Source organism: Schistocerca piceifrons, chromosome 2 (genome assembly GCF_021461385.2).
Source record: "Schistocerca piceifrons isolate TAMUIC-IGC-003096 chromosome 2, iqSchPice1.1, whole genome shotgun sequence".
NCBI classification, from domain to species: Eukaryota; Metazoa; Arthropoda; class Insecta; order Orthoptera; family Acrididae; genus Schistocerca; species Schistocerca piceifrons.
The window spans coordinates 136,694,732-136,711,091 of NC_060139.1; the positions used below are offsets into that span (position 1 = coordinate 136,694,732).

General features: G+C 38.6%; 1 protein-coding gene across 8 annotated transcripts in view; it reads right to left on the reverse strand.

Annotated features, from left to right (window-relative positions):
- Positions 1-4,300: 4,300 nt before the first annotated feature.
- LOC124774903 (choline-phosphate cytidylyltransferase A-like) overlaps positions 4,301-16,360 on the reverse strand; it is a 126,992-nt gene continuing 114,932 nt past the window's right edge. For 6 of the 8 annotated variants that reach the window (XM_047249566.1, XM_047249569.1, XM_047249572.1 and 3 more), the window contains exons 8-9: positions 7,628-7,746; positions 4,301-4,788 (exon numbers count right to left, since the gene is read on the reverse strand). In XM_047249566.1, the coding sequence (XP_047105522.1) occupies positions 4,656-4,788; positions 7,628-7,746 (252 nt within the window). In that variant the 3' untranslated portion in view covers positions 4,301-4,655. The remainder of the gene's footprint in view (positions 4,789-7,627; positions 7,747-16,360) is intronic. The other 2 variants (XM_047249567.1, XM_047249570.1) reach the window with 1 other exon arrangement.

The window sequence follows — 16,360 nt, forward strand, 5'->3', positions numbered from 1 at the left end:
GCAATACTGACCCTACGACTTATCTTAGAAGAAAGATTAAGGAAAGGCAAACCTATGTTTCTAGCATTTGTAGACTTAGAGAAAGCTTTTGACAATGTTGACTGGAATACTCTCTTTCAAATTCTGAAGGTGGCAGGGGTACAATACAGGGAGCGAAAGGCTATAAGAGTCGAGGGACATGAAAGGGAAGCAGTAGTTGGGAAGGGAGTGAGACAGGGTTGTAGCCTCTCCCCAATGTTATTCAATCTGTATATTGAAGCAAGCAGTAAAGGAAACAAAAGAAAAGTTCAGAGTAGGTATTAAAATCTATGGAGAAGAAATAAAAACTTTGAGGTTCGCCGATGACATTGTAATTCTATCAGAGACAGCAAAGGACTTGGAAGAGCAGTTGAACGGAATGGACAGTGTCTTGAAAGGAGGGTATAAGATGAACATCAACAAAAGCAAAACGAGGCTAATGGAACGTAGCCAAATTAAGTCGGGTGATGCAGAGGGAATTAGATTAGGAAATGAGACACTTAAAGTAGTAAAGGAGTTTTGCTATTTGGGGAGCAAAATAACTGATGATGGTCGAAGTAGAGGGGATATAAAATGTAGACTGGCAATGGCAAGGAAAGCGTTTCTGAAGAAGAGAAATTTGTTAACATCGAGTATTGATTTAAGTGTCAGGAAGTCGTTACTGAAAGTATTTGCATGGAGTGTAGCCATGTATGGAAGTGAAACATGGACGATGAATAGTGTAGACAAGAAGAGAATAGAAGCTTTCGAAATGTGGTGCTACAGAAGAATGCTGAAGGTTAGATGGGTAGATCACATAATTAATGAGGAGGTATTGAATAGAACTGGGGAGGAGTTTGTGGCACAGACTAGAAGAAGGGATTGGTTGGTAGGACATGTTCTGAGGCATCAAGGGATCACCAATTTAGTACTGGAGGGCAGCGTGGAGGGTAAAAATCATAGAGGGAGACCAAGAGATGAATACACTAAGCAGATTCAGAAGGATGTTGGCTGCAGTAGGTACTGGGAGATGAAGAAGCTTGCACAGGATAGAGTAGCATGGAGAGCTGCATCAAACCAGTCTCAGGACTGAAGACCACAACAACAACATGTCTGTACTTACTGTGTATACTTGTAGATTAAGCTTCTGTCTACTTTCATATGGATGTAAATCATAGTTATGTTAGAAGGTTTTCTTTTTTTAAGATGCTCTCTTTCATATACAAACAAGGCAGAGGCAGTATTTTCAGATTTTTAAAAATGGGTCTACAGGAATCCCTGCATTTATCTTTACCATGATGATAGTTTTCTTCATTTTAATTTCAGTTGTGGAATTCCCACAAAAAATTATTCTGTACATCAGTAGTAACAGTATACCACCACGATACGTTGTCACCACCAATGGGCAGCTTGTATTTTAAGTGAGAATCCTAACAACAGAAGTGTATTCACTTTTTTATTTATATAGTTAAGGTACATCTCCCACATCAAATCCTCCTGAATATGTATGCCTAAAAATTTTGTATGCATCACATTTGAGACTTTTTTCCCCTGCAGCGGTAAAAATAGGGTTTGCAGGATAGAGGTTTCTGTGATGTTATCTCAGAATCTATTTAATATTCTGGGCAACTAAAGCTGTTGAAAGGCATGATGCTACGAAGAACTTCTTTTACAGCTACTATAACTGTCGTTTATTAAAACACAACCTGTTCCACAGCTTCAAGCCGCATCATCAGGTGCAACGATGTTTAAAATACCTGTCGCCTGTGGAGGCCGCTTTTGCCTTTCCCTGTACTGAGCTGCTCTGCTGTTCACACTGATGCAGGCAAATTTTAAATCTTTGACATACAAAAATGGGTGGTGGAAGTTTGACACTGACTACTGTGAATGATGTTGCACAGTTGCGTTTCACAGTTCTTTACTTTTACTGTTCACAACCCCCCTCCCAATATTACAGATAATACGGCCAAATAACTATTAGCAAATTTTGATAAGCCTCATTAACAGTTTGCAGGCATACGTCAGCATACTGCTGCAATAGTTTAACGTTGAACATCTACGAGCAGTAAAAACCTAACCACACAGTTCACAGTTCTTGCAGAATAATATGGTATGTATTGAACAGATGCTATCATTGTTTTAACATACTGCCTATTTGTCTTACGTACTGATCAGACACTGTCATCATTTTAACACATGGCCTATTTGTCTTACACAGTTAAGTTGATGCATTGTTGTTGACCTAACCAACACGCCCTTCTTGTCTGAAAATCGACCATGGACTGACCGACTCGAGCCCAAAAATTGGGCATTTATATATCATCACAGTAATAGGTACTGAAACTATACATTGTTGGATGTTAAAGTTATAGAAATTACAATTAAAAGATACCTCATTCAGTTAACTGAATACATGGAAAAATTCTTTCTTTTTAATAGTTTCTTCTAATACGAGGGTTAAGCCATATTATTTGTTTACAAATATCATTATGCAAACAATACTTTTGACAAAACTGGTAATACTTTGGAATTAATTGAGTGCTGGCTTTGCTAATATGGTTTTGAATAGAGCCAAATAAATACTTTGAGAATGCCAGCGTTTCGTCTTCCAAATGTTTATAATTAGTACAGAATTTACATTTGTTTCTAAGTCAACAATAGAATTTAAGTTATAAAACAATTACTGATTTCACCCTATAACAAAAGGTCTTAACAAGGAATAGTCAAAATAAATTAGGAAATTGATGACATACACAAAACTAAGCACAAAATTAGACCTGTTGCTATATTCTTTAAGACTGAGGGCCAACTTTTCTCACTCACGTACTCACATATGTTAATGGTAATTAGTCAGACATGAGAAAATGAATTTTAAGGAGGCAGATGGCAAAACGAGAGGGGAAGTAAAAATATCCCAGCTTGCTTTGTCACATGGTCCTGAAACACTGTGTTAAACTGGATTCACACATGATCATCTCTCCCATAGCTGGTAATTTGGAGAGCACACATTACATCTTTGATGTTTCTATAATATCGTCTTTCAATATGATAATGTAAGAGTACATACTACACATGATGTACTTACCTACGTCGATACAATGGGTGTTTCACTGTCACGCAGGCTACAATGTTCTCCAAATTTGTATTTAATTGCACTAAATTTTATTGTTAAAAGCAATGAACTTGCTACTGCTCTCTATCATTACATGAACAAATTATTTTGTTACAGCCTCCTTACCCATTTATGATATTTATTCCTGTGATCAGTGTAACTTCGCTGCATAGAAGACTTGTAATCTGTGAGGCCACATTGCAGTTACCAAAGTGATTAAAGGATTAATGATTTTCATTCCTGTATTAACTTACGTGTTGGCTTTTTAAGCAGACTGAAATCTGACAGGAATTTATCTGTGAGACAGACATGACATGACATGGACAAGTTTTTTATAACAAAACAATGTTTTACTGAATATTTCATACTTTTCTCAGTAAACATCATGCTGTGTTTGAGTTTTTGTGTTATCATCCCTTGACATAGCATGCACATCCATTTCGAATACTGTTTCCTTGCAACTATTCCGCTTCAATGTGACATTGCTTTCTCCAGTTTTTTGATAGGGCCTCATATTTTCTGGTGTGTTGCATGAGAGGTTTCTGGGATTCAAGCCAGGTGAATCCATAGGAAAGACATAATATTTTGATTGCATACCACACTGCTACCATGTGGCTATGGCAGTGGTATGATGTGTTTATATACCTATATGTAGTCCAGGTGCCAAAGATGAAAGCACCATTCATGTTGTGTAACAAGTCACTGCTCTTATAATCCCATGTCAGCTGTCTGGCTTTCACTCTTCACCTGATGCTGGGCTTTCTGTAAGCTCAAGGTAGGACTCAATGTGTACCTCAACTTGAGTAGTCCATGGAATGAAATTCCATACACTCTTTAACAAATAAGTTTCTGTCTGAAACTTCCTGGCAGATTATAACTGCGTGCCAGACAGACACACGAACTCTAGCAACTTTTTTCTTCATTAATTTAGAAAGACTGGTTCAGAGTGCTTGACAGATTCACTCATTTTGACCATATGTGGTCCAAAAAAATTTCAAAGGTAACAATGATGTTATTCAATCTGAGTTCCGTCATGATAAGTTCAAAAACGCACTCACCATACGGGGAATTATTTCTGTGGTTGAATCATTTACTTTATGGAGAGGAAGACTGGGAATAAAGATGAACCAAAAGCCGTGGAGCTTGTAATCGAGTATGCATATCATAACACACAAAACATGACAGTCATTATTCAAACAAAACAAAATTTTATTTGATGCTGTAGCTTACAGCGAAAACAAAAAGAGAAAAAAAAATTAGGAGCGATGTCCTTACGTAACACTAGACACAATATCAACAAAACAATCGCCACTTGTAACTAAGTCCAACCTTTCTGAAAACTTAAAACAATTAAAAGACTTTAAATATATAATAGTTTACAGCAGATGGCTCATTTACATTCTTTTTTGCTATAAAACAATTAAAACAATATTACAGTACTTTGGAGATTTACAGTCAAACACTCCTTTCATAAAAGATCAGCTTACAGTGCACTAAGCTTCAGCACCAACAGATTCTGGTTATGGAAGATTTACATTTTCTATTGTTATTTTGACTGTCTTTCATCTTCATCATCTTCATCATCATCAGAGAAGTCTCCTGACGGTCTGCCAGCAAACTGTTGTGCTGAAGAGTTGGGGGAGAAGTCATAGCGACCAGCTTTTGATGGTGGGGGGCTGCTAACAAGAGAATAAATTTTCAGTTCTGCACACAAACAAGTACATTAAAAAATAGCAATTATTAAGAAGTATAACACGAGACACTGTTTGAAAATTTTAGTTTCTATCTTCACAAATTTAATTTTTCTACAGAATATCTTCTTTATTTTTACTGCCCAACCAACTTCTCAACTGGGCCCTGAATAGAACTAATGATTTTTAAACAGTATGCATTCCAGAATGGAGTAACAACAAGATGAAAAGGATGGGTTGCTGCTCACCACATACCAGAAGCATTGAGTCGCAGACAGGCAATATGATGAGACTGGTAAACATTTAAGATTTTGAACAGAAGGAACTTGTTTGAAAGCTTAAATGTTTAGCTGTCTTTTCATTGTGCCTGTTTGCAACTCAATACCTCCTCCATGTGGTAAGTAGAAATCCATACTTTTCAAACACATGGTTTTTAAAATCTTGCAATGCACTTACAGCTTTAGTTTTGAACAATAATAAATTCACTATAAGGGCAATGTCAACAATAAAGGCAAGAGTATCAGAGATGAGAACAATACATGAAAATATAATTTCTTATTTCATCATTTCACTACAATGTGCCTGTTGGAAAATTTTTAAGCCTAAACAAGATAAAATACTACTACAAATTTTAAAGACAAATATTGGAAAACTAGTATGACCTTTTGTTAGTCACACTGCCCCTTATATAAATTAATTAAAAATTTAAAATTTTCTTGCTCCCAAACAAAGGTTAGGTGGGCACTCCTTGATGAGCCGGAGTTCTTCCACAATGACTGATAACGTTATCTGAAAGCAAATGCTTCAGTTGCAAATTATGTTGCAGTTTCACTTGCTCAGCTGGTTTCAAGTCAATTACAAGTAATCAAATTTACTAAAAAGGAGACTACACAGCAATTTGATTTTTGTAGTTTCTTGCATTTATGGTAAATGAAGTTAAGAACTCGAGTATCAGTCTCCTAAAGCATGCCAATGCCGCTCTAAAATGTTCTCACGAAAATCAACTTTGAAGTTTCCCAAGTGTCTAATACCTAGGAAGTTCAAATTTATGAGGGACTGCATAGCTCTGTGGTAGAATGTTTGTCTACCATATGGGGGACCCATGTTCAATTTATGGCAGGAGCAAATTTTTAAACAAAGGTGCATGTTATGAGCATTTCCATGATGCATAAAATATATAAAGATGGAAATAAAAATCAGTCGTGCTTGAGACTGGTAATCTCTGGATGGCCGATTTGAGTCTTGTTCTGGTCTTTGTCCCCCCCCCCCCCCCCCCCCCAATTCAGTTTAGTTTGAATGGCAACACAATTTAAATATAAAATTCAAAATTCATCAAATATATTATCATCAATGTACCTAACAGTCATTTTTATTAAAAATGCAAGCCTCCTTATTTCTAATTACATCACACACAAAAACCCAGTTGCCATTGTAAATGTGTAGTGACCCACATCGGTTCCACACCCAAGATTCAGGCATGCTGTTGTAAGGCAAGCCACAGAAGTTGCCAATCAAGGGTGCGGGCACAGCCTCTCCTCAGTGCACCCTACCGTCCAGCCAACAGCTTACAGAGTCGGGACTGTCCAGCCTCACCCTCAGTTACATGTTGATATTCTGATTAGGATTATCGGACTAGTAGTGTAGTCACTCCGCATCAAATGTCTTCTTGTAACAAGTTATTTCTAGACATAATAAAGTGTTGTTTCTGTCATTGTCTGTGCATTCTTGTGATCAGAATATATAATTCTTAATTATCTATTTTTTATGAAGAAAGATTGTTTAGATTAAAAACCTCACAAATGAAATTGTATTTTACACTTCACAGAAACGTGACCTTTGTTTAAAAATTAACAATGACCGGAAATCAGACCCATGTTGCCCACATGGCAGGCAAGCATTCTAGTAAAGAGCCACACCATCCACCAAAAAAAAAAAACTTATCTAGGGTATCAAAAACACTCAGAAAAATTTCTAGGTCTATTTTCTGGAGACTTTTTGGGAGTTGCATTGAACTGATTTGAAAGGCTGATACAAAAATCCGACTGCTGTGTGTTCTCCATGTTAAGTATTTACGCCAACGTCAACAATGTAACAAAATGCACAAGTTCACTGTGATGTCGGCTAGAGTTAAATTTATTTACACAACCAAAATTGATTTTGTAATAAAATTATTTCCTTAGCAACTGGAACATCTGATGTTGATAAAAAGTAAGTGCCGCAATTTTCAAACCAACAACTGTACATAGCAAGGCTTGATTTAAAATAGTAACAAGCGAAAGATATAAAGTGAATATTATCTGTAAAATTTGACAACTTTAAACTTGAGCCAAAACGTCACAGTTAACAATTCAATTTTCTTTGCAAAAACAGACATAATGTCTTATGGGATAACAGCAATCAGTGATTTTATAATGTTACTTAAAATCTGTCTTGATTGCAAATTTTTTTTATTATTCAGACCGGTTTCGATTCATTCAGAACCATCTTCAGATCTGATATTTCAGTTACAGGAGTAACCCGTCCAAATCCAGTAACTTTCACATGCTACTTTCACATGCAGTGACGTAGCATGTGAAAGTTGCTGGATTTGGACAGGTTACTCCTGTAACTGAAATATCAGATCTGAAGATGGTTCTGAATGAACCGAAACCGGTCTGAATAATAAAAAAAAAATTTGCAATCAAGACGGATTTTAAGTAACATTAATTCAATTTTCAGTCAGCTAAGACGTCCAGGAAAGTCAATATTGTATGGAACTACTGTCATATCTAACCCCAGCAACAGCCCATCTAGACACTGTAAATACGCTTTTTGTTTTAGTCCATACCTTGTGCTTTCATCAACATCATTGCTGGTAGATGATGTGGGTGAGCCATCACGCCGAGGACTGGCTGGAGGCGATAGAGCTTGCATCAGACGCCCTTTCCCTTCATTCCATATTTGCGACTGTAAAATGTAGTGAACTTATCAGTTGTGGCATCACAGGGGAGAAATGCTTGATAAATGTAAATTGTGCCCTCACTGAATATCTCATAAAAGCATTTCACCTATACATTAAGGAGAGAAGTTAAGCAGGGACACTTCCAATCATTCATTCAGAACAAAATGTATGAGTAGAGTGTAAAAATAATTTTGAAGTTTCCTAATGAAAACTAACTCTCTCTCTCTCTCTCTCTCTCTCTCTCTCTCTCTCTCTCTCTCTCAAATTCTTGGAAATGAAATGATCAGATACCTAGAAACGGTACTGTGGCTATTAAAAAATACTTAACTTTCTTGGAAGAAAAAAGATAAAGACTGTTAAATAAACATTAAATATTTTTTCTGTTCGGTCATGGGTAGTCATCTATCCTTATTTCATCATCTTTATTAGTCAGCTAACATAAATTGCTGGATAAAGGCCTCCTGGGCTTGTGGTCTTCAACTATATTTTACCCAGTTTCTATCATCATCCATCCACCTTCCATTATGCCAAGGCTTATCTTTTGGAATCCAGCAACCCTTGCTCCATCTAAATTTCAGTCTATTAATTATCACTTCTTCCACTCACATCTGTTCCCCAATCCATTTGTTTGTTTCCTGTCTCTTCCAGTAATTCTCCATATGCATCTTTCGGTTGATCATTGAGCACTTGTCAGTTTTCAAACACTTTTAATGCAAAGTGACACACTGCCAAAAACCATAAGCTGGTAACACACAGGTTGTAAACTTGCCTTTTCACACATATATGAAGTTTAGTTATGAAAAACCTGCTTAGTTTAACAAAAGCACCCCAGTGCTATTTTTACTTTTCCACTATTTGCTTCATTTAAGTACTTACATTTGAGCCTAGATTTTCTATCAAAGTATAACACAATTCATAGCAACTGAAAACTGCAAACAAAGCCATGTCTCCACAATACACTCCACAGGAGCCCTAGTCCTACAAGGTATGTAGAGAAACTTCTGTGATGTCTGGAAGGTAGGTAATCAGGTACTGGTGGAAGTAAAGCTGTGAGGATGGGCCATGAATCACACTTGGTTAGCTCAGCTAGTAGAGCACTTGCCCATGATAGGCAATTACAAACAATGCCACTGTAACAAACCAAGCATATCACTCTGCCTCACATGGTGGCATCCGCACAAATGCGTGAACCACAAAACCCACATCTATAAAGAAATATCTGACATATTAGTACAAACAATAGTTGCGTGTTTGTGACTTCTCAACCTTTCAGCATATTATTTAAAGCAATTAAGTTATATTTTAGATCTGCACTTCACTCTGACTAATGTCTTTCTACACAGCTACAGAACCTAGCTATTGTCAATTCTGATAGCAGTTTATAGCTAAAACTTTTTATATACATAATCACTCCATACAAAAAATAACACACTTGTGGAAATGTAGCTCACAGTACCAGAAACAAAAATACGTCACAATTCCATCAACATGAAAACAGGCAGACAGTTGCAGAAACACAATTCCAGATTACACAGTCTAATCCCAGCTTCTGGAACTATTAGTTCCTTCACAGATAGTTAAGAGGGTAGGTTGGGACAGGTAAAAGGGTAGGTTGGGGAAGGTTAGAAAGGAGCAGCAGGTCACTCAGACCCAAGGAGGACAGGGCCCCCATTTGTTGTGAGGATGTCCATAAGGCAGGTGGGTCCCTCTCATCCTGAGGTTTGAGTGACCTGCTGTCCCTTTCTAACCTACTCCATTTCTGAAGAGGGTAGTAATAGTTCGAAAAGCTGGAATTAGTGCTTTCACATTTAAAAAGAAGTATCTGCAGCACTGGAATTTCACCTTCTGAACCTAAGCAGTGGCTAGCTATTTGGTGTATTTATAATTTTATATTTTCCTCTCACTTATAGGTCAAATATGTTGTTCAGATAAGCGAAGTCAGAAGAATGGTATATGTCCAAATCAAATAGCAATTACTGTGACACCTACCCTCCACCCTCAACACACACACACACACACACACACACACACACACACACACACACTAGCAGGCTCAAGAACAACTGATGACTTTAGATTCCTAGGTGATGGACTTAGCCACAATGTGTTTCAGAATGGTTCCAGAATGAAGCTTCTTACTGTATCATGGAATATATGCTATTGGATGATTGATAAAGTGATTTTAATTTACAGCAGATGGCATCCGGATTATAAGAGCTCATACTATTTTTGCAATTCATGTAATTATGGTTATAATATAGTAAATATGTGTACAGTAGAACTTGTTGGAAACTCTTACAAAAGGAAATGTAAAAACAGTGAAAGTGCACAACAATTTACTAAGGAATATGGATGGTTCCTCATTGAGAGGAATCAATTAGTAATCTGCACTGAGGCACACAAAAAATTTCTTGCTGTACCTGATAGTTCGGGTAGGAGACCAGATAACATGCAAAACTTTAAAACTATTTGTACACACAATTTATTGTTTCGTTAAATGATTGGTAGGTTACTGTTCAGGAAAATTTCTGTTCTTTTCACTGAATACAATACACAGTCAGTCAAGATGTGGCACACTAACTGGCATGTCACATGCACCATGAACCAGGGCTGCTTCTCCACATCGGAGACAGCTGTACATCATACAGCAGTGTCCTATTCTTGGTTTTGTTAGCGCCACTTCCCACCTGAGCGACTGGAATTATGTCTGCCATGGCCTTGTAGTTGGCCCCACATGGTACAGTGTGTTGCTTTGTATCTCCAGCCATATATTCTTCCACTGATGCATAAGTTTTCTTTTGTGGTGTTAGAAGATAGCATTTAGTGCATGATTCACTGTGTCCCCACATGTTCCTTACAAGTATTCCTAGTTGCGTTGTCAGCTTGCTCATTCCTATGAATAACCATGTGCCACGGTACCCAAATCAGTGATATCTATTTCCCTTGAAATTGTAAAAGGAGGAGACTAATCTGGATTTTCTGAACCATTCTGTTCACTGATCTCTTCTAATTCACACCACATGTTTAAAAATGGCAAAAAGCTCTACAACAAAATCTAAAAATTGATTTGGCAGACGAGCAATAAGAACACTGTCACTGAAAATAGCCAAGCAGTCAAATGCCTTCGATTACTTGGTATAATCAGTGTAAGCAAACTTAAAACAGGAACTAGAGTAGCATGCACAATGCCCCTGCTCCCTGCTCCCTCCTCCCCTCCAAAAAAGTATCAATCTGTTCACCTCATACTCCTGCCTTTGACCACCACTACTCATCACCACTACAAAAGCCTCCATCAAACCTTCCTTGCATCCCTCATTGCCTCCAAATCTATCTAGCAGAACTACTACATTCACCACACCCTCAGAACTCCCTGCTGCCCCCTACAGAACCCAGAGCCTAAACTGACCTGCAACACAGTCATGTACCTGTCCTCCAAAAGCCTCGGTCCCACATAAGCATCAGCCATTTCCAAAGGTCCTAATCTTTTGCCCCATATTCAGTCACGCTGGGCTTGTTAAAGATCTTCTCTCCTCCTGATCCCTACAGTGGAAACACTTTTTTGTCAATAACCCTACAAATTAGACTCAATCCAAAGTCAATACTGAAACCTGACCAACTCGGTTTACTCCTAAAGCCAACGGTGATCCACCTCTATTGCCCTCAAATCAGCCTCTGTTAATTTGCCACCATATCCGCAGAAAAATGTGAGGCCTTGGCACTAAGAGACAGTGGTCATTTGTATGCAAGTTGCATTTGTGTGAATATGTGCGAGTGTCCTATTACTGAGGAAGGACTTTGTCCAAAAGCTGATATATTTCTTGTATTCTTTTCCATTTTGCCTGTCTGCAACTCAACGCAGTAGCAATCTAGCGTTTTAATATTTTTGTTATTCCATCATGGAATTTCCGTTGTTTGATTGCATCTAAATTTTTGAGGTGTACCTTTGCCCAGATCCTAAATAATCTCACTGTCAATCTATGATTTAAGCAGGCATATCCAAATTATGTTTAGACAATGAGAAAACACATTGAAAACCGGGGAAATTACATTACATTATAAACATGTTGCACTGTAAGAAACAAGCACTCTTGTAGAAAGTGATAGCTCACCAACTTCTGTGCATACACTATGTGTGGAACTTGTTCTTTAGGTGCCTGTAACTCGCCTAATACCCATGTTGTGGACACATTAACATTCTTAGATAAGATCTTACTGATCTATACATTGTATAGTCTTAATCCAGCCAGTATCTAATGAAGGATTTGGAAAACAATATGATGGAAGACCTGTATGTACTCCATATCATCCAGCTTGGAAATATCAAGTTGTTTACAGCCTTCACAATTCTCGTTTTAAGATCTTTTTAGACACATAAGTAGCAAAGCTTTGCATCAAATACAATGCCAAGAAATCTTACCGATTCCTTAGACCTAAGAGTGTGTCCCACAGCAGCAATGTCAGTATACTAAAAACATGCCTATGGTTGAAATCAGTGCGTGCGTGTGCGCGCGCTGTACTACCCCCCCCCCCCCCCCCCCCACACACACACACACACACACACACACTAATTATCTCAATGGAAAACCAAAAACCTGTGGCTTCTAAAACAAATCTTCAAAATTTATCTGCATCATTTGTATTTGGGAGCCAATGGAAGAAAGATACGAGCCAGAAGAGAAGATTACAAAATCCTCCACAAAAACAACTGGCAGGTCTCAATACATGTTTTCCTAACCCTATTAGAGGGTACAATAAATCAACATTGTTTCTCCTTTTTTATTTTCAGCTGCAGTTTCCTTTAGGTCCATACTACTTCTATTCTTCAAGAATGTCATTCCTTCTCTTCTTGTGTCCAATTTCTTACAGTTCTTGTGTTTCTCTGTCCTGAACACGTCCCTCTGCTAGTGCTTTATTACGAAGTATTCTGTTACTCATTGTTGTAATGACTGAATCATGAGGGTGTTGCCAGGAAAAAAAAAATAAACTAGTATGAATATTTGCTATAAGGCTTGTAACTTAGGCAGAGATGTACAATGTAAGCCACTTTTGTCAGTTCATTAAGAGGTCACACATATTGGGGAACTGCTGATTTCACATTTACTGATTGTGAATTGGATATAAAAAAGCAGGACAGTCATGTAACATCTTTAAGCAAACAGCCTCAAATGCCACATACAGAAGCCCTCAAACGTCAAGCAAGTCCGAGTTCCACTGAACAGAAGAGTCCCAGACAGAGAAGAGTTCCAGCCAGTCTTTGATAAACAAGCCTGCAGCAGATACTATGCGAGTAAGCATCATACTCAATTAAGCTTGCACGCTACGGGTATCTTGCAAAGCTTGCCTGTATATACCACCCTTGGACTAGTATTAATGGTTTCCATCATACATTTGTCTCTATATACCTGTGTCTTAAGTCCCTTTCATTGTGATGAGTACTTGAACCAAAGGGTTCAATTAGAGCAATACAATCTGACAAGTCCACGGCTCGTGGTCTGTAGTACCATACATTACTGTGTATATCTGAATCTTAATGAAGTTACAGACCACAGTGACCATTTGTTCTGGTAACTGATTGGTTGAAAAATCTCAGATTGACCCCACGCCAGCTCACTCCTGCACGCAGCCACTTATGGACCAAGAAACAGGTGACCTCAAATTCAGTGTCACTTCTGATCTGAGCGTGAGCTTCTAAGTATGTTGCAACCCACGACATATTAACTGATGCTAGATGTGGAGCCCAGGCTTCGATAAATTGCTGAGTACCTTTACTAAGAAGGAAGGTGCCTTAGAATACGAAACATAAGATTTTCTCCTTGGAGAACTAGCAAGCCCCATCTTAGGATGACTGGCTTGAGCTTTCAAGGTATATCTGATACAGTGTACATGGAGAGCTGTCATTTTTAGCGTACAGCAGGAGCGAAGCAAGAAGAAGACAGATGAAGTCAAGAGGCTGCCCACCGTCCAGGGTCACAAAATTAATAGACCACTGCAGTAAACATCAGATGATGCCTTCCCAGCAGTTACAGCAATTGAGGTCAGGGCCACTGACATCTGAATCAGTGGCATATATGTGCTGACCACACCAAATTTCAACATTATGCGGCATGAGACATCTACAAAGCGTCGCCACCTGACTGACAAATGCAGTAAGTGAATAACTACATAGCATAAAAAAAGGTTCACAGATTTAAGGAAGAATGAAAAAGCACATAACATGAACCTGGAAGGGAGTGAGGTCCCCACTAAGCATACAGTCTTGGCTAAGTTACTTCTGAGAGCTTTTGATGGAAATAAAAATGAACTTAGAGAATTCATAGACAACTGTGACGAAGCATTTTAACTGCTGTGAAGCCACAGTCATAATGTGCTATTAAATTTTATTAAAATTAGATCTACTTGTACATGATTTGGCAGCAACGTGGGCAAATGTGAAGGGAATTTTCTTTGAGAACTACGAGTCAAAATGGTCTTTGGATTAACATATGTGTCTATTATTACTCAGTAGACAGAACAGGGCCGCAACTATGGCCGAATGGGTGCGTCACACTGACACATTGCAGCGCCAATTTCAAGAAGCCATCCAGGGAGCGTTGAAAGAATCAGACATTCCAGGAAGCCAAACTCTAATTGTGAAGCTGGCACAAGCAATGTTCATATGGGGAATTGAAGATAAAGGGACAGTCATTAGAGCAGCAAGAAGAGAAGATTTAATGTTTGTTGAAGCAGTGTCTCTAGCATTAACAGATGGAGCATCCATCCATCACCTCTAATAAAGAAAAGTTTGGTGAATCCAGTTGCCCAGGAGATCACTGTTTTAGATGTAAGAGAGGGGGCTGCCATGCAAGGAACTGCACTGCAGATAGAGAAGTCAGGAAAATAGACACCATCCCACTGAGTACAGTAGAGCAGAAAAATGGGCACTCCATCCTCCCCTACCACCAGAAAGGATAGAGAGAATTCTATGCAGAGGCCATCACAGGGAAACTGGAAGCATGTGGCTGATGATTTGTCGTTGATGAAATCTTCAATGGCAGGGCCTTGTGATAAGATGAGAGTGTGATATGTTTGTTTGTAACGAACAGGACACAGCCCAACAGTGTAATTCTGATGCTAGTCTAGCAAACATGAAGACTCATAAACTGGGAAACGAAAGAATGGCATGGGTATGCAGTCAACCAGTGCTGAAAAGTTGTTCTCAGTAGACTGCAAAGGTAGGAATGATTCCGTAAGTATAAGATGCATGCTGGGAAGTGCACGAACGCACATGTTTCATAGCAGAAGGTGTACAACTTTGCTTCCGGAGTTTGCTGATAGGTGGCGACAATGGTAAGTAGCAGTCGAAAGAAACAGATCGCAGACGTCAGGCAGTTAGCTTGGACCTCGGTCAACATAACCTCATTCAAACATTAGTCGATTTGTGTCTACATCATAAAGTTGTTCTTGATTGAAAATGTCTGTTTACAAGCCTAATTCTCGTCATCTGTGGGAGGTGTTACTGTTTTGTTTCAATAAGAAGAAAACAGCAGCTGAGTCTCATCAAATGCTCTCAAGTACGTATGGTAAGGACGCTATTGGTGAAAGAATGTGTCGGGAGTGGTTTCAACACTTCAGGAACAGTGAATTTAACATCTTAGACTGGCATATTGGTGGAAGAGAGAATGTTTTCGAAGATGCAGAATTGTAGACATTGCTGAGTGAAGAGTCACGTCAAACTCAAGAAGAATTGGCACGATTAGTGCGAGTGACACAGGAAGCCATTTCAAAATGTCTCACAACTATGGGCATGACTCAGAAAGAAGGAACTTGGGTCTCTTGTGAGCTGAAACCAAGAGACGTTGAATGGTGTTTGTGTGTTTGTGAACAGTTGCTTCAGAGGCAAAAATGGAAGGGATTTTTGCATAGCATTGTGACCAGGGATGAAAAATGGGTTCATCAAGATAACCCTAAATGCAAAAAATCAAGAGGATATCCCGACCATGCTTCCACGTCGACGGCCAAACAGAATATTCACGACTCCAAGATCGCGCTCTGCATTTGGTGGGACCAGCTCGGCGTTGTGTACTATGAATGTTAAAACCAAGTGAAACAATCACAGGTGCTCATTACTGAACACAATTAATGCGTTTCAGCAGAGTATTAAAAGACAAACGGCCACAATACAGCGAGAGGCACGATAAAGTGATTTTGCAGCACGACAATGCTCGACCCCATATTGCAAAATAGGTCAAAACGTATTTGGAAATGTTAAAATGGGAAGTCCTACCCCAACCTCCATATTCTCCAGACATTTCTCCCTCTGACTGTCACCTGTTTAGATCAATGGTGCATGGCCTGGCTGACCAACACTTCTGATTTCATGAAGAAGTCACAAATTGGATCAACTCATGGATCGCTTCAAAAAATTAACATTTTTTCGATGTGGGATTCGTACACTGCCCAAAAGATGGGAGAAAGTAGTGGCCAGCAATGGAAAATACTTTGAATGATATATGTGTAACCAATTTGTTTAATTAAAGTATCAAATGCCAGGGAAAAGAATGGCAGAAACAAAGTTGTACACCTATTAAATAGGGCTGCTCAAGTTAGCACAATAAAGAAATCAGCACCAAAGAGTATGTT